The sequence below is a fragment of the Paralichthys olivaceus genome, chromosome 2, assembly GCF_024713975.1.
Source record: "Paralichthys olivaceus isolate ysfri-2021 chromosome 2, ASM2471397v2, whole genome shotgun sequence".
NCBI lineage: Eukaryota > Metazoa > Chordata > Actinopteri > Pleuronectiformes > Paralichthyidae > Paralichthys > Paralichthys olivaceus.
In genome coordinates this window covers 19,033,168-19,052,539 of record NC_091094.1, presented here as the reverse complement: position 1 = coordinate 19,052,539, position 19,372 = coordinate 19,033,168, and the positions used below count along the sequence as shown (strand labels likewise).

General features: G+C 42.5%; 1 protein-coding gene across 2 annotated transcripts in view; it reads right to left on the bottom strand.

Moving 5' to 3' along the window:
• Positions 1 to 5,852: 5,852 nt before the first annotated feature.
• Positions 5,853 to 19,372, bottom strand: part of plxna1b (plexin A1b) — a 179,424-nt gene continuing 165,904 nt past the window's right edge. For both annotated transcript variants that reach the window (XM_020086726.2, XM_020086728.2), the window contains exons 24-32: positions 16,711 to 16,857; positions 16,130 to 16,289; positions 15,503 to 15,606; positions 15,234 to 15,330; positions 13,069 to 13,259; positions 10,676 to 10,845; positions 10,125 to 10,337; positions 9,678 to 9,828; positions 5,853 to 9,351 (exon numbers count right to left, since the gene is read on the bottom strand). In XM_020086726.2, the coding sequence (XP_019942285.1) occupies positions 9,256 to 9,351; positions 9,678 to 9,828; positions 10,125 to 10,337; positions 10,676 to 10,845; positions 13,069 to 13,259; positions 15,234 to 15,330; positions 15,503 to 15,606; positions 16,130 to 16,289; positions 16,711 to 16,857 (1,329 nt within the window). In that variant the 3' untranslated portion in view covers positions 5,853 to 9,255. The remainder of the gene's footprint in view (positions 9,352 to 9,677; positions 9,829 to 10,124; positions 10,338 to 10,675; positions 10,846 to 13,068; positions 13,260 to 15,233; positions 15,331 to 15,502; positions 15,607 to 16,129; positions 16,290 to 16,710; positions 16,858 to 19,372) is intronic.

Genomic DNA, 19,372 nt, shown 5'->3' with positions numbered 1-19,372 from the left:
AATTCATGGCCAATGGTAAGAAACTGCACTGTGAATTCTTCTTTCTCTTTGTTGCCTCGCTCTTCCTACTCCTTCAGTGTTCTCTGCTGGATTCAGGCCTGCTGAACTACATTACTTATTTTCACAGTAAAAATTACTCCAGTCAGGTCGATTGCACTGCAGTGAAAGTGGATTTTAGATAAATGTGTGCATGCAACACAGGAGTAGAAAGAGCATTTGTATAAAGCACAGCGCTGTACATCAACATTTACACTATTAGCTCATTCTCATACGTCTTTGTAGCACTTCTTTTGTCATCCTGGCACTTTTTGTCTTTGGTGGTGAATAGAGTCATTTTTATGAACTCTGCACAAGCTGATGTATGAGCTACCAGGGAATACACACTGCTACAGTACATAAAAGCACATCTGAACATTTGGCAGCTGGGCAGGCTGGGAGATGAGCAGGAGCAGCAGAATTTTCATACCGCGTCGTAATTCAAGCAGCAGTTTGCAGTGTGGAGTGCTGAGAACCTGCTCAGTGTAAATTGGCCATCCCATTCACAAAGAACACCAATTGATGCCTTATAATGAAAATGCTGCAGAAGAAAAATCAAATCAGTGAATAGCAGGTATACTGAATAATTTCTGCACTGCATTAGTGTGCTTGATTTTTTTTTTTCACACATAGAACAGTGGTTCTCCACTCTACCTGTTCACGAGGCTAAGCTAATTACCTCCGGGCTCTAGGTTAATAATGAATGAACAGAAACTAGGGTGTTATCTAACTTTTCCTCCATCTCTCAGCAAGCAATGGAAAGAGCCTATTTCACAAAATGTCCAATACTCCTATAATGTCATTGGTATTAGTATAATAGCAAATGTTAAACACAAAGGACACTGAGCTGTAGTTTAGGAGCGAGAAACTGCAAATCTACATGTGGGAATTGAGGTTCATCGTGAACACAACGTTGTCCTGTGTGGCATCAGCAGCAACACATCTTCCCTGAGCAGCTCTGTTCTCACCGACATGCATTAATTAACCCATTCTCTTATCGTCCTGCCACAACCTGCTGAAGACCTACACACCAGCAGTTAAACCTCAGTCTCCAGGTAGCTGTCAACACACACACACACACACAGGCCTCATCCCCATGGTTAATTAATTGAACTAATTAAGGGTCCTCGTGTCCAAGCCTTATCTCAATCCCACAATGCACTTGATCACAAGCTGCTGTGTTTGAGACATTCCCAAGAAGCGATTAATTAATTCATGAGCGGCGGATCACTAAGACGCACCACATCCCTCTGACATCAAAGTGACAGCGGTGAATGCACGGGAGGATGGCGGCTGCGTGGAAGCGATGAGTAAAAGTAGCATGTTCAGAACCACAGCGTTGATCACACATGAAAGGCCGACAGACGAGCTGAATGTGGGGGTTAAAGGGCGCAGCTAAGGCTGAATCTTTGAGGGAATTAAGAGGCATCTGGCATCCTCTGATACGTCTAAGCAGCATTAATGATTTATCATGAAATTCATTATAAGTGAAGAAACTGTTTTAAAAATGATTCACACGCGTGTCTCTGAATAGGGAACAGAGTGTAAACATATCCTTTTCATTTCATCTGTTCCATGTTGTTATCTTTAAGAAACACGCAACGCAATTTTATCTGTTTCAGCTGCGACGCATCGTAGCTAATTACCGAGCAGGGAAATAACGGAGAGAATAATTGTACTTATTGTCAGAGGAACTGCTCTTTCAAGAGCCATTCCAATAATTGAGAAAAATAAGCAACGGAAAAAATGTGTACATATCTGTTTGACTTCTTTGTTGTGCCCCCTCAAAGCTTAATGCCACAATAGACCTAAAAAGATTCATTCTTGTCTCCGAGGAAAAGCAGAGCCTTTCAAGTTTGGTTCACTGAAGCTGCAAAGACTGAGGGGAAAAAAACTGCCAAAGACACACATTTGCAGATCAAACGAGGCTGCATTGTGTGTTCGTGGGTGTGTTTGCATGAACATGGTGTGTGTGTGTGTGTGTGTGTGTGTGTGTGTGAGTGTGTGTGTGTGCAGGAGAGAGAGAGAGAAGGAGCCACTGTGGACTTCAGCCATTAGCAGTAATTCCAGAGCAGTTTTATCAATCTGGTGCCGAGCGTCCGCCGGTTGAGTTGTGATTAAATTGACAGACACTGTTTTGTGTGGGAAGTCTCCAGTTGACCTCTCTGACCTTCAGACTGCACACAAACCATGCACGTGATAATAAAATGCACACATGTGAAAGCATGTCTGCACGAGCATGACAATGCTGATGCACACACACACTCACACACACACACAGCTGATCTCTCCATCCCTGAGTGGAGGTCTGACTGGTGGATGGGCTAATCAGACAGACTCCTGCAGGTCCTGGGGGACGTGACCCATCACCTGACGGGGGAAGCAGACAGACCCTCTCCTCCCATTCTCAGCAGGGGGGTCTCCTCAGGGATCTATGTATGTTTGCACTGTGTGTGAATGTGTGTATCCAGGAAGCAAGGGAAGTGCAGAGGTGACCGAGGTGACGCTCAGAAGTCAAGTTCAACCCATAATCGATTTGGAGCAGTTTGACTCAGGGCGAAAACGGAGGCGAGTTTATCAAATACAAAAGAGGACATGTCTGAAATTCAGTGATTTATTAAAGCACACAGAGTCATCAATCAATCAAACATCAGCAGGAGAAATTCCACTGAACTGCAGACGTTGAGATTTGGTCAAAGCTTCTGACCGAATGCTGCCACTGCCTCAGAGAAGCTGCCTTGACTTTGTGTGAAGTTAACACAGATTATAAATCAGGTGATACGGAGCCTGTGAAGAAAACTGAACCATCATTAGTACTAATGTGACTTTATTGAAGAACAGTAACGATGAATCTGCAGCTGCTCATTTGACAGTCAGACAAACTACAATGAAAACGTAACCTCCTCGAGGTAACAACTGTGTCAATGAACATATGGAATCTGAGTTTTGCATGAAGACGCATTTCAACAGAAATAATCTCAACTCGTTGCTCATTTACACATTTGAATTCATTTGAAGTCGAGTTTTCATCCATGAGGCAAATTTAAGTCCAATATTTGGTCTCAACTCCTCAGGGTACTGTCTGGATAATTAGCTGACAAATGCTCTGCTTCCTGTTTGATGCTGAGCTGTGAGTTTATGGTGAGAAGAAACAGTGTGGAAACTACAGTAAAGTAACATTTAGGCCTTAGAGCCAAAACAACAAGCTAATGGGGCTAAAAGGCTCTCCTCAGTTAAAGGTGACTGAACAGTGGTGGGATGTAACAAAGTACATTTACTGAAGAGCATATTATTCAAGATTTAATTTCAGGTACTTTTCATTTTCACTCTAACACATAAATATCAACAGATATTTATACTTTTATATTCACTTTTTGTAAATTTCACCAGTGTTGAACGCCACATGAAGCAAAAACATTTGCATAAGTGTGAGCAGACCTCCACCTGTGCAGACACAGCTGACATGGAAACAGGCTCGACTCAGCCATGATGATGTAGTAGCTATCTTTGCATTAGGGAATAGGCTCCACTCGGAACAGACTTTAATCTAGTATTGCAAAGCTAGAACTTTACTCAAGTAGAAATGTCTATGTGGTACTTTTACTTGAGTACGTTTTAGTCAATGAATTTTTACTTTTACTCAAGTCATATTTGAAAGAACTTCCTCCACCACTGTCACCACGGACTCATTTCACATGTTTACATCACTGTCAGTCATTTGATCCATTGTTAATATAAAAGTATAGACGGCTCTAACTTCATATATCTGGTTACAAGTTGAGTTTTTCTTGATTCATAAAAGGGTTTTAAAAGCTAAACTAACACAGGCTGCATCTTTCCTTTCTACTCACCGTGCTGCCTTCAGGAGCTGTGCACGGTGTAACTGTGTGTATGTGTGGTGGGCTGAAGTTTGGCAGCACCTGTATTTAACGCCCACTCCTCTCCTTCACACACACTCGCTGCTTTTTCCGTGCACCCCAAGTTAAGAGCGGTGACAGTAATCCATCTCATAGCCTCCCCCCAAGACAGTCACGGCTGTCACCTCCACCTCACCAGGAGCATCTGAAACTCAACTCTACCGCTCACCGGATTTAGGGGCTCCAGAAGAAACAGCTGCCACTTGAGGAGCCCTGGTTCCACCAGATTCTTGACACAACACACATTGACAGATGCCAAAAGATTCCTCAGTGAAAATAGAATTCCAATTTCACTGGGTTGAGCGTGCGATAAAACATAGAGCCCTCTTCAATTGTAACTAAAGGAGATTAAAGAGGAGTGGGGTGGGGGCGAATATAGAACACAGCTTTGTTAACTATAGCAACAGAATTTTCCATGCAGGCAGAAGTTGGAGGAGTGGGGGGTGGGTGGGGGTGGAAAGAAACGAGCATCTTGTGCTTTGCGAGAAATTTATCATAATGTTCGCGCCACAAGATCATTTGCCTCTTGACAGGATCATTATGAGATTCAGTGCTCCCACGACCATTACGCAATTTCAGCGTTCCTCCTCGGATGGAATTTTAATTGAATTAGCCCGGCTGGTTACACATGGTGCAAACGATAACATTTTCTGTCTATCTGGGCTCATTGAACCTGCTTGAGGGGGAGAGAGAGGGAAGTGCTGACGGTTTCAGGCAGGCCATAAAAAAATAAAACAGACAAGGTGGTTTTGGTTCATTCCAATACTCTTTATTTTCTCTCTGCTCCTCGCTCTGTCTCTCTGTTGCTCGTTGCTTCTTTCTTCAGCTGCAAATACGTGTGAAAATCAGCCTGAGTGAGCCGGCAGACACACCACTGTTTTATGCACTCAGAGCCAGTCTTCCATGTAAGTGCCCATGTAAGCTGAGGGCAGTGCGAGCATGATGTATGGTTGGGGGTAAACGTGTTCGTATTAACACCTCCAGAGGAACCAGCCCCCACCAGCCACTCAACCACATTCCTATAAGAATGATTAATGACGCCGGTCGAGTTCTGAAAGGCAGGGAGATGGAGGGGGGGAGCCATCACGCTGCCGGCTGACAAGAAGCTCACACTTCACTGTGGACGTTTTCAAACTTAAGACTTTGATATTAAATGGATCGTCTCAATAAGAAGATACAAGCGATGAAACTCTCAATAGATGATTCTACTAAATGATATGATGCAAACAAAGATATAGATTGCACTTCACACAGGAGCTGGAGTTTTCAGACGGAACTCAAAATTAGAATTCAATGAAGAAAACAGTTAGCAACTTGCTCGTGTTTCCAGTAACTACGTAAACAAGCAGGGGTGGATTCAGTGGCGAATACTGAGCTATTGTGACGAACACTAACACGAGCATGTGTTTGCTGACACACGTCACCACTCAGCAAGCTTCCTGTCACTAAAGAGGAGAATCTCTTCAAGGTTGTGCAGGTGATTGAAGCATCTATGGAAATAAGTTGGGAGGAGAGATGCTGCTTTTTTTATTGATGTGATTCAAACTGAGCCTCTCACATACTTATCAGTTTGTTTGCTGATATAAAAAATGACCAACTTCCGCTGCTAGGATCACATTATTTCCTGTGCAGCGATGACGCAACTGACAGGTACTCTTGGGTTTTTTGTGTATGAAAAAATTCAGGAAAGTTCAAAAGCCTGTGATAAAGCTCTTCTCCTCCACAGTAAACACGCGTGAGACTCGTGAAACACACATACATACATATCTATGTTTGTGTGTGTATCCATGTATGTGGCATACATACATTATATAATCATATAGTTTAGTGACTAACACAGATCATTACTACAGTGCTTCTTCCTTCAAATTAGTCATAAAATAAAAATACCAAGTCACATTTTATTTAGCAAAAAATGTTTAATCTCTCCTTGATGCGTGTTTATTTACAAGTAGTAAATCTGCAAAATAGGAAATAACAGAATATTTACACAATGAATGTTAACCTGCAAACTTGTGACAGTCGCTTCAAGTCTGATGTCTGTAGTATTAAAATTCCTTTTGCCGAGTCTGAAAGTCACTTGCTTTGCGTTTCCAAGGAGCATATGCAACTTCCATTTTGGAAAAAAAAAGACCAACCACCACGTTTCCAGAATTGGAGAACAGCAGGGGGAAAAAAACTGAAACAGAAAGATGCCAAGACTTTGCATTTGATTCCACCAGGGTTTGGAAAGGCATAAGTGTGACTTAGCATGTCTGAAGAGCTGAGAATTAAACATGAGATGCATGGCTGTGTGCTGACTGAGCTCAGACTGGAGGCAGAGCAGTGAACTCCACTTGTTAATTTGTTCTGATTTGACAGAAAAACAGCAAAAACCCTGCAACTCTGTCCAACTACAGTCGGCACATCGTTCTTGTTACACGTTCAAGCGACGCACTGACTTTCAACCACCTCAATAACAATAGATACAAGTCAGTTATCACAATGAACAGCGCAGGATGAAGGACAGAGAAGGGAAGCTTCTCTAAAGATGAGACCAAATTACAACCCACATGAAGCATGAACCTGAGAATGAACTGAGAATGTCTATAGAGTCGGATAGATCAGTTGGACCCTGCGGCCTCAGTCAGTTGCTGCAGGGAGTGAGTGGTGGGTTTTTTCTCACTATACACTGAACTCATTCTAACAGCACTGCTGAGCTCTGGAACAGCAGTCATCTCTTTTCTGTCCAAGTGATCTACAATTAGAGCACCACAGTGTGCACGTACAGCAAAAGGTCAGAAGAAAATAACATGTTTAAACTGTTTGTACAGCGGGCTGAGCTTATGTAGGTGGAGGTTTTACAACACGTTCGGCTGAGAGGACTTTTGTCTCCTAACCAGGGCGGAGTGGTCCCTCAAAACTTCTTTTTTAAATGATCAAGTCCTGACAAAGTCACATCTCACATTTGTAAACAAAATGGTGACAGGTATTTGTAGGGTGTGCTCACAATTCTCATATGTAACAGATGATTGTTTTTTTTTCTTTCTTTCTGAGGAACCTGGCATAAAGATGGACAGCGACAGCATTTCTGATCAGCATAAAATAACAGCTCTAAAATCAGATAGAAAAACAAAGTACAAGAGATAAAGCAGCAAGTCACGTTTCCATCACAAAGACACAGACGCTCATCTGATGCAACTATTTCATTTTGATCCTTGAGATCAGGAAATTAAACCTTGAGTTCGGGCAAGTACTTAAACTTTCAGGCAAACCAAAGGAGAAAATGTTGTCTTCTGTGTACCGTAAAATGTACAATTTACATGTGGAAAATAAAAACAAACAAGAAAAACAGTCTGATTACAAAAGAATGGCAAACAGCTTTTGTTCATCATGAAAAGTATACAATTTACAAATGAAAACATCAACAAAAACAATTTACAGACCACAGTTTGGTTTTTCGGCAAGCAGAAAAAAAAAATAATTGGAAAACATTATTTCTCACCACAAATTTAAAAACCATGACTTCAAGACTTCAAAAAAAAAAACAAAGAAATCCTCTTAGGAGATCAGTAATAAAAAAAGCTTAAGCCACACATGGCAATAGGCTAGTTCTGAAACAGGAGCTGCAGGCTATGTGGAGGATTACTCATCCTCGTGTAGCTAATGAACGGAGGTGTCTCACCTCTGCATTGTTCTTCACTCCTCCCCTTATGGATAAAGAGCTAAAATCCCTGTCTCAAATAGATAGGTTAGAGGTGGAGAGAGACGCTCACTAGACCTTTTCCTTGCCCCTTTATTTGGGTATTAACATTGAGAAAGTAAGAAAAAAGAGGAGGCCTTAGGCTTGAAACAGCTTTTCCCACTTTGTTTCATCACTGAGAGGCTCCACTAAGCTCCGCCTGACCTCAGCGTGGCTCCTGTAAAGACGTAAACAGAATCTGAGAGCGCAGAGACCCCGGCCTCGCTCTCACGGGGCTGCTTCAGAAAATGAATGATCCTTCAAGAGATGCGAAACACAAACTCTGCACAGGTGGAGTCCTCGCGGTTAGATTTGTCGGGTACGTGCTAAACGGGGCGAATGGGAATATTTCCTGTAGTGCAATGTAGCTACTTCATTGTTCAGTCACAACACTGTGACGCACTGAACTGTCACTTCTTCTCGCCCCTTGAGGAGAAGAACCGGCCATGGAACCAGACACTAATCACGATAAAGCAACAATCCTGTGAGTAAATATTTGGTTTTGTGAAACCAGAAAGATTGCACCAATCGAATAGGAACAACAGCAACTTCATGTTTATCACCATGACACCATGAATCGTCCGAACCCGAGAAGACTGACAACACGCGTCGTCTTGCTCCCCGCTAATTTCATCGAGGATCTAAAATGGGGTCATTACTCAAACAATTATTTTCAGTCACTAGGCATGTTCATATTTAAAATCATACGGTAGCACATTCCATCTAACAAAATGTCTTTGCACTAAACAACATTCAAAGAAAACATGGCACAGTACAACTTTTTTGTTTCTTTTTCTTTTTTTGTCTACGTTCTTTTCTTTTTGTACTTGAAATACCAAATCATGTTTCATTGATGTATTTTTATTGTTTGTTTCAAAATGAAAAGGAAAACAACAAAAATGTTTGCTCCCTAATCTTTCTTTAAAAACGTAGCTGTATTTATATATAATATCTATATAGTCTTCCTTTGTAACGTTTCTGTAAATTGTGCAAATTCAGCAGTAATACAAGTGGCGAGAGATCAGAGAGTGGGCAGTTGATTACATTTATACAAAAAAAGAAAAAAAAATCTAACATCTGTGACACCCGTTGGAGTCACATGACCTAGAGAGCCTCTCTCCATAGGCTCATCGCTGATTGGTCCATCCTGCTAATGATGACGCCATATATGGAGTTCCTTTTCTGGCTACCATTGTTTCTTTCCTGACCATCGCTTTGTCACCACAAAAGTCCTGAAATCAAAATCAAGCAAACCACAGACACCAACATCCACAATAATCAAATGCTGTCAGTTGACATGTTTCTCCACGTATGCATGTGTGAAAGTGTCCGGTGTCCCAGTCCCTCACACCGTATGGGGCCGCACACAAACACACACATACACATGTAAGCGTACACAGGCCCGCCCATCTCTGCCGAACCCCCCCAGGTTGCAGTATACTGCTTCAGTCCGTTTGCAGTTTGTCTGTATTGTTGGGGGTTGGAGTTTTGTTTGTTTTTCTGGGTGAGAGGAGCGAGGGAGAGAGACAGATGGAGACGAGAAGTAAAGAGAAGGAGGAAGATGGAGGTGCTGGATGGTCCTCAGCTGGTCAGCGCCATTGTGTCGATGACCTGCTCCAGCTTGCTCCTCAGTCTCTGTCTCCTCGCCTGCTCGTCCCGCTCCAAAGCCGACAAGATCTGAGGATAGAGGGGAAGAGGTCAGAGAACCCCATGTATATACAGTTTAAAATGCATTATGGCATTTTAATGTAAAAGCTGGTATTTGAATAATGGCTGAGCAACCACAAAGTTTGACTGCTAATACAGGCCAGGCTCCTCAGTTAGCCTGACCATATTTACATTTACAATAAGCCTGACTATCTTTAACCTTATGTTACTGGAATAAGCTAAACAGACCAAATACATTTTCACCAACACCTGTCCACAGTGTAGGTGTAGTGAGGTAAGCAGGTAAGACGTGCAGAACAATGGAGGTTAAATAGAAAGCCGCACTGATATCTCACCTCGTCCTTGTATTTGACGATGTAGGAGTAGATCTCATTTAGGGCCGACATGCTGTTGAACTGGTTGGCATGCAGGCGCGACTGCTCTGCCAGGTAGGCACTCATGTCCTGGTCGCTGATGACTGGCATCCTCGAGATGTCAGAGTAGTACCTGGAGAAACCACATCAAACGTTGAAATCTTGACAATTTTATCTTAAAAACGTCAGAGAAAATACCATCACAAATCATAGTGATGAGCTCTAAGGCCCAGTAATAAAACAGAGAACTGCGGTACACTGTGTCTAATTTTCAGAGTGAATGGGGCTGCATTTATCACCACAATCTAAGACCGACACTTGGACATTGACATTATAGGTGATTTAAACATTGTCATTCTTTTTTCTCAAGATAATCATGACCAAATGACCAAAACCATGACAAAACAAGTCAAACATTTGTTCGTGTACCTTTCCACCCAGTTCTTGTAGTTGGGGATGTCTTTAGCGTAGAGCAGCTTGTTGGAAGGCGAGTCCTTCCCGAGTTTATGCTCTGATGTTGAACATGAGTCCATGAAGGTCTGAGCCACCACAGATAAGCAGGCGTCTGTGATGCTGTTCTTGTGGATGTCAAAGACGAACTGTGGGTTCTTGATCACATTCACCCAGAACCGCAGCGGAAGACTAGAGCGATCAGGGGAATAAGGTGAAACGAGAGGAAGAGTTGCAGTTAGAAGGACTTGACATGCTATCAAGGTGCAGAGAGCAGTGCGATGAATGAAGCTGCATACACACTCTATGGCTGAACAAAGGAGGTGTCTGAGAGATAAAATGCCTGAGGTAGGGGAAATAAGAACACAGTACATTCGGCTGCACTGCCAGTGTGAAAGTGCAGCATATTCACTAACTTACAGTTTTTTTAACAGTACAGCAACTTTTCTACAACACTAATGAGACACAAAGCAACTTCCAAATGATCCAGATGATGCTCTTTCACACAGGGTGCACACACACACACTCACCAGTTGCTCTTCCAAGTGTGCCGCACATCAGAGTCTGATATGGAGTGTTTGTCTGCCTGCTCATCCAAGAAGTCAAACATGTACTTGATGGCGAGAGGCAGAGCGCTGCCTCTGTGTGCTGTGCTGAAGATGGTCTCAAACAGGTCATCCACAAACTTCTGGAGCGTACCCTGAGCACGAGAAGCAACGCTGCATTAGTTTGTTTGCAAAAACAATTTGAGTAGAGGGACCAGAGTGCACACCTTCACTTATGAAACCAAATTGGATTCACTCATAAATATCAGTCCCCTAAACATGTGAGATGTTTTTTTGGATCAATGGCAATGTTAAAAAAGGCCCCATCTCACACCAATATTTGATGGGTTATTCCTTGAGTCATGCCCCCCCCCCTCCACACAAGTTCATGGAAATCGCTCGAGTACTTTTTGTATAAATAACAGACTAAAAAAGATCCCCTCTCTGGTGGAGGTAATTAAAAAAGTAGAACCAAGTGTTTGACACATTCATATAACATTGTATTTCATATGTAGACATCCTTGTTAGTTTCACTTGAGTTACAGCAGCACTAAACAACTGGCTCTGCTGCACAGTCCTGTTTACTGGAGATGGTGTGGCTGTAGGCGATGGCTGTCAGTGGCAGTGCTTTGCTTATAGAACTCCAACTGTCTGTGTTTGTGATGATGACTGGTGTTCTTTACAGAGTTTAGGATGGAGTCCAATGACAGTTCAGCCCCAGGCTCAGTGTTTTTTACCACATCATACAACTCTGGATTCTGAAAGCTCACTAGCTCCTCTGAAGTTACAATGATTTGAAATTTTCATAAGTGTTAAAGGGGCCGTCTTCTCCATCTTCAAGCATTCAGGCCACCTTTCACAAAATCTTATTTAAACCAGCCAGAAGTTTAATCTGCAGTTTTGTATTTGTTCACACAGCCACAAATCAGCTTCCAAAATACACAAAGCTGTGGGAGCTGTAATAAATGAGAACAAACTGCGGCGCTCCAAGTTGTCCCCATTGTCTTCCTCTGGCGTGCATGTTAATCATTTCCCAATCGCAGCAGCACCGATGCCTCTAAACTCGCACTTTCCTACCTGGAGCTCCAACAATGGAAATGTAGAGCTAATGAGTGAAACATCCAGGCAGAGGAAGGAGGGTGAGCACCAAGATAGTTAATGCTTGCAAATGAGAGCAAAAGCTTGACACTGTTACAGAGCTGAATATTTGTTGTGTTTTTGTTCATTATGTTAATGTGGATGATGTGAAGGTTTGTTTCTTGAGATGAGTGTGTCAGTGGAGTCGTGACAAAACACAAGTTTTAAGTTAAGTTACAGTGGAATGATGAACTGTAAAGGAAGAGGAACTGTTGCCAACTGTCAGTGAACTCACACTCCAGTCATCTGTTCCATTTCTCACATTGTCTTCAGCTTACATTGGATATTTATTATTACTTGGCCCCACATGTGCAAATCTGGCTTTTTTTTCCTTTTCTTTTTGAGTGTTTAGCTTGGTAGAGAAAGCAAGTCTTGCTTTTGAGGAAAGAAATGGCTATATTTCAAACATTTCTCATTATTACTTTGAGTCCTTTTTGATTTAGTGCTTAAGTGGGAAAAAAGGCAAAAACAAAACAAAAACGTTATATCAATGATAAATTACCATAAAGGCTCATTAATCCAAATAGTTTTATTGTCATTCTTGTTACTTATTCACTTTAAAAATTATTATTGGCAAATGTGAGATATGCAGGAATGCAATGTTTGCTTTGTAGGGAAACCTAAAGTTGCAAAAACTTCACAAAAACCTGTAATTACTCGTGAAGATGCCAAAACATGCACTATCACACTCTGACTAATGGCTGTTAGTTAAACACTGTTTCTCCAGAATATCAACACTGAGCCTGACTCCAAATAACCTGAAGATGCACACTGAACTAAGAAAATAAACCTGAGTGCAGGTTAGACAGTGTGGTCTGGATGACATGGAGGAATTCAGTGAATAATGATCACAACATAAAAGCTTTGGGCCTAAAAGCCCTGAGGCCACCAACAGGGCCCAGTAACACCAACCAAACAACTCAATAGTCAAAGGTCAACCTCCTAATTAAGACACACACACTCATTCCTGTGCATATGTTTGTCTTTGTGCAAAAGGTTATGAAACATATTAATGAGCTTTGAGACCACCACCAAACAAAGGTCAGTAGGGGCTGCTGGTGGCAGCAGGCAACATGACAAGGCTATTGGCGGCGTGGGGTTGTTGGCTAAAGGTGTGTGTATGTGTGTGTGTGTGTGTGTGTGTGTGTGTGTGTGTGTGTGTGTTTGTGTATGTGTGTGTGTGTGTTTGTGTATGTGTGTGTGTGTGTGTGCTTGTGTGTGGAGATACAGCTTCTCCATACCTTGGTGGCCAGCAGTCTTGTCAGGTAGATCTCAGAGACCATCTTGCTCCCTCTGTCTCCTTCCCTCTGATCTGAGTGGTCATGGTTCTTGACCAGATGCCACAGTTTGGTGCCGCTCTCGAGGTCGGGGGTGATCATAGGAGTTCGGGAGCGCAAGCTGTCTGGACTGCTGGCCGTCCTCAGCATGCTCTCTGGAGGCAGATGAGACATGGGAGGAACGGTGAGCGGGTAGGAACAGACACAGAGTAGTGTTTTGACACAGTTGTTTGGATTTTTTAATTTAACCGTTGAGGGTTCACAGAGCAGAAGAGGAGCTTGGGATGGTGCTCTACTTTCTCAGAGCTCCTCCTCTAGAGGTTCAGGGATAATGTGCAGGATTGTTACTCTGTATCTCTGTCTGTTCTGTCTTATAGTGTTTTTTCAAGTATGTGAATATATTTGGCTTTGACATAAAGAAAAAGTCAGATCGAATTTGAACTAATGATGGCTTAACAGACGTTAGTGTCAGTGTAACAGGGCTGAAGCTTGCGGTGTGTCTGAACCTAGTTCCTGTGGTTGAGAAGGGTATTAACAGACACAGAGCAGCCTACACTTGGTGCTGCTCAGTCTGTCGAGGTGTAATTCATTCAGACTTAATCAGCATTTCAAGGGGAACCAGTTTGAACAACGCAGGTGGCAAAACACATGAATACAAAATCTGAGGCAGCTGCAACAGCAAAATCTCTGTGTGAAGTTGAAAACATTTCTGAAGGTGACAGCTTCTTCTACTTGCATGTCACTCTCATTTCAGAATAAATGTATCTGTCACTCTCTCTTCTCTTCTCTCCCTCCCGCCATCTCTTTGTTGGACAGTGATCCTGCATTTTGTGACATGGAGCATTACGCTTTCAGTTTGAATGCTTGTCAGTTGTGTGACAAAGCAGGAAAGGATTGAGAGGTTCAAAATGTCAAGAGAGAATTTGGACCAGGGAAGTACAGAGTAAGTGTGATGGGGCTGTTAGTGAGTATTTATGTGTACGCCACGATGGCAGGGCTCCGGAGCAGAGAGGGCGAGAGAGGGATGAAAAAAATCTATTACACCTGACATTAACTTGTGCCTGTTGGCATGTGGACAGTGTCTGGATCTTTCAGATTTGTTTTAATCATTGGGGGGACCATTTCATGAAGACACATTTATTTAAAACATTAGTAAATCTTTTTTTCTTTGCTTATCTATTTGTAACCTCATAGTTGTGTCATGCTGTGCTGTGACAAACCATGGATCCAGATAGGATCAGCTGGAATCAGGTGTTTGAGGTACAAGTATCTCCCAGAATGCATCATGTTCATGTATCAAGGGGCAGACATAAGAGTATGCTACACCTCAGTTAAAGTTGGATGCCATTGTATCTTGGCCATGCTAATGAGCAGGGCCTAAGCACCAGGGGGTGTCTTAGTAATCTCTTTCTGTTCATTTGCAAATTTCATAGACAGAACAAGGAGCTGCTCAGGAGTTCTATATTGTGTATCGTCGTTTTCTGAGCAATAATCACTAATTAATCTACACAAAGCTTGTATGTGTTTTTGCATTATACTGTCTACATTACACACTACATAGACAAACCAGGCATAAAGGAGATCAGACAGACTGACTTAAAAAGACATGAGATTAAGAGCTTATAAAACCAGACAGTCAGCAAGGACAATACCAGCTCCTCTACTGTCAAACTGCTGCTGACAGCTGTCGCACATGACATCCTCTTCAAGTTTATTATCACAAGAAAAAGTTTTTCACCAAATGGAATTTAGCTGAATATTCTTTATAAAGAAAAACTCTGTTCTACGAAACTGCGTGCCAACGAGCAGTAGTTCACCAACTCTAAATTTTGTTTGGAAGAGAAGGAAAATATGGATCTAGTTAGGCATCTACTACAGAGATAAGTCAAACTGACATTTTCAAAGTGTGGAAATCATTGTGAGATGCTGTTGAATCATAGTAACATATAGTTTAGTGGTTCTTCCTGGTTTCTGTGCAACAATGTCACATTTTCAAAAACATTTTAAAATACAAGTACAGAAATCTAGTTTGGAGACAATACCAGTTATGCAGTTTAGCATTGTATCTGCCAACAGAGTATTAAGACACACACGCACGCACACACACATACACACACATTTTCTCGTACCGTATCTGCTGAGGGACTTGGTGAATGTGGAGGAGTTGGAGATGTTGTAGGCTGAGTTCTGTTTCGGCACCAGGGCAATAACCGAGCCATCTGTGACCTAAAAAATGATTTTCAAAATCAGTCAACACTGCAGAGAACATCCAACAGCAAGATTATAGTTCAAAGACAGAAATTACCACTGTGCTCAGATTCTTTACTTTTGCTACTATTCCACCTAAAACTGTGTCAACAATATGCAGCCTCATCAATGTGTCTGAGCCGTGAGGTACCTGGTAGTGAGCCAGGGTGTTGAGTCTCTTCCAGTCATTGTCGATCTTAGTGGTGACATCCTCGTCCTGAAGGATGATACGAGCCATCCTGCCCTGCCGCCATTCTGCCACACGATAAAACACAGAGGAGATACAGGTGAGAACCACGTCGTTACCATCGTCTTCTTGGTTTGTCTTTGTTTGTAATGTGTGGGTTATATCCTACCCTGTTGGTGTATATTGTCTTTGTTGCATTTTAAAACATGATACAAAAATAGATAAAATAGTGGAAAAAAGGTTGTGCATGTTTCTTATCTATGAGGGAATGAAGACAGACATGGGGAGTGGATTGAGAGACTCTCCTTACAATGGCCTCTTTTCAGACACACCAATCAATCTACAGCTAAAAAAGGACACAGATAATTATGTTCAGTGACCTAATGCAATTTAGAATTTGTGTAATTTGCATAATTTAAATGACTTTTTGCTCCTCACTTAAATGTATTTTTGTACAGAATCCCCTCTCCTGTCTTAGGGGGCCCCTGCTGTTTAAAAGAGCCCTTGAAATGATTCCCTCTTTCACCCCCTGGAGGAGTGCACCTGTGCTCTGTGTCTTGGTGTGTGTGCGTGAGTTCCTCGTCTTCTTACCCAGGTCCATATCTGAAGCCTTTGGTCTCTGGGAGTACGGTGTTCCCTTGTACACAGCGTCCAGCAGCTTCTCTTTCACCTGCATCACTGTGTCACAGTTCAGACTCTTCACCGTCACCTCTGGAGCATTTTCATTCTCGGGGTTCACACAGTGCAGCGTCTACAGAGGTGGAAGGCAAAGGCCAGAGGTCATATTTAGAGCAGGATGTCAGCACAGACTGGGAGCATTAGCTATTGATGATTTCTGACCTGCAAACCTACACATAACACAGTTTACAATCGATATTCAACTACAGAGGAGTGCACACTAAGCTGTTCATTATCATTATAATTATTTTTATTATAAAAGCATTTGATCAGAATCAGAGGTCGTGTCGGTTTTATGCTTGTATTATGTTGAAGTCATGAAGCTCAGAGGATCTTTTGTGGATTTGCAGGCAGTCAGTATTTCCAAAAACTGCAAAATGGTCTTTGATTTAGATTACTGGACACAAATCACATGACTACATGAAGTGAACTGCATGTGTGCATGTGTTAACACTCTGCTCCAATCTATGCTCCAACTGCGCGTGCATACTGACCAAAGTCTTGTAGTCAATCTGCTGTCTGATGAGTTTGTCCTCGCTGAGGGAGTAGCGAGCCTCTCCTGTGATCGAGTCTATTGGTCCCTTTTCCATCTGCTGCTTCATGGCACAGTAAAGCATGAAGAGAGGCTCACCAGCACACTCCTGAGAACAGAGGGGGGGGGGTTGTCGACTGATTGTTAAAATACAAACTACAAATGCAACTGTGCAAGTTTAGCAACAATAAAAAGTACACAACAGCAAAAAGTACATTTTTTTCCCCTAATTTTCTTGATGTCAAACACAGGCAGAGCGCTGAAGGACGAGGCCATGGCCTGTGTTGGCTACAGTGCTGAAAATTGACAGGGGGGTGAGACACCAACGCACGCACACAGAGCATTCTCTCACTGCCTCACACACTTTTCTCACGCACTCAAGCCTCTCCCCTGTGTCTCTACTTTGGGAAAAATAGCATTTATTACTCTCGTGTGTGTGTATGTGTGTGTGTGTGCATGTGAAAGTCAGTGAGCAAAAGGGGAGAAATCAGAGAAAGTGTGAGTGTAAGTGAGTGGCAATTGATGGAGGAGTTAATAGAAGGTTAATGACTGAGGGGTGAAAAACGCTTGGAGAAGCACTTTGGTGCGTGAGACGTGTCAAACAGGCAACGAGCGCTGGGATGTTGGGCCCCTTGTCTCTTTCACTCCTTCCCTTTTTCTCTCACTCACTTGTTCTGCTGGCCTGACAACTCAGCACTGCTTGCTTATACAACAGCACTTTAATTGCATTATATTAGAAAAAAATATTCTTGGTCTCAAATCAACGCTGTTTACCCAATGACTCCCACTCAACATTCAACTTTGTAGCGAGAGGACAGAGGGAGTACATTGCGAGGCCTGCCCTCTGCCCCTCAGCTGAGAATGTTCATGCATCAACACATGTCAGTCATCTTGCTGAGCTGTCATATGAACTCTGTGGGATAATCTAGCACTGCCTGCCTCCTATGGAGAAAACACAGCACACAGGCAGATGTCCTGTCTTTGTAGCAGCGTACAAACCAGCACTGAGCTGCAGCACAGCACTTGTGTCTCCTTTAGTTCATACCAGTGTGGAAAACCAAGACAGTGCAACAGTGACCACCCACTTTTTGAATGTTTCTGGTTCCACAAGTACATTTCCCATTCTTTTTCTCCATTGAGATTTCAGAAAATCTTGATAAAAAAGAGTTTTAAGCCTGGAACCAGGTTGAGCAACAAATAAAATTTTAAAACATTACAAAAATGTAAAGGTGTTTATAATTATTTTAAGAATTAAGAAACCATGCATCCCATAAAACAAATTGCGAATCATCCCTTTCACTTCTTACTGAATTTAGCCTTGTTGCAGTGTTTTTAACCCCAGGACTCTTTTCCTCATCTGCAGAAATAGAGTAACCATGTGTCTCCTCAAACTCTCAAACACGTCAGAGCAAAGGAGAACAAGTGAACCCTAAGAGCAGGGTAATGGATAAAAGGTGTTTTTTCTAAGGTATAAGCTCCATCTCTTTCCTCCCTTTGAACAACTACTTGACCTTTACTCATCTCTATTCACACCTGGCCGAACCTTGAAATTGTTTGAGGCTTTTCTCCTGAAAAAACTGGGGAGAAAGAGAGGTGCTGTACTGCAGAGGTTAGATTAAAGCTAGGCTGGTAACCTTGCTACTAGCTACCGCAAGTCATTACCTCAATTTTACAATTCCATTCATTTCCCCTTTCTCACTTTCTGTGGAAATTGTTATTCATTTTAAAAACTTCCTATCATCTCTTTATAACTGCTTGTGCTTCTTTTTTCCCTTTTCTAAACATTGTCTCTACAGTCATCCACCTTTTGCTGTCATTCCTTTTGTCTCGTGTGAAATTCATCAACAGCTGTTATAAAAGATCCCACACTGCTTTCCTGTAAACACACTACCCTGTCTCTGAACCCAACAATGGCTGACCGGTCTCACAAACGAGGCCAACACACACACACACACACACACACACACACTCAAACTTTACACACTCACAAACACAGATGTTTACCGAGACCCCCAGGCGCTTGGCTGGTTTAGTGTCCAACAGAATACCTATCCTGGCTGGGGTTTAAGGCCCCACTGCGAACTGATTAGCTGCAGCGAATTTTGAATGTGCGACGTGTGAGTGTGTGCGTCTGTGTGGAAACAAGAATTTAACACAGTTTAAGCCTCAATAATTCCCTCTGATTCCATATCAGAGAGAAAGTAATTCAAAAAGAGAAAGAAAACATACAGACAGACAGACAGACAGAGAAATGAGAGAATGCATTTGTGTAAGATCTCTGGCGTCCTCTTTTGCTAAGCCCAAAAGCTCTGAAGGGACAAACACCACACACACACACCACACACACACACAGTTTTCTGGCTCTGAAAGAATCCAGTAAGGGACACAAAGAGAGGACAGGTTAGTGCGACAGGCTACAGCGATCACAACAACATGAGCAGCTCTGTCTGAACGGAGCTTCAGACTCTGCACATTCCTCATTTTGGAGAAAGCAGAATTTACCACATGAAAGGCAGAGGTAAGCGATAGGTAGCCTGCTGCCTCTGCCTTATCTAATGTTGCAGCTGTGTGTGTGTGTGTGTGTGTGTGTGTGTGTGTGTGTGTGTGTGTGTGTGTGTGTTGGT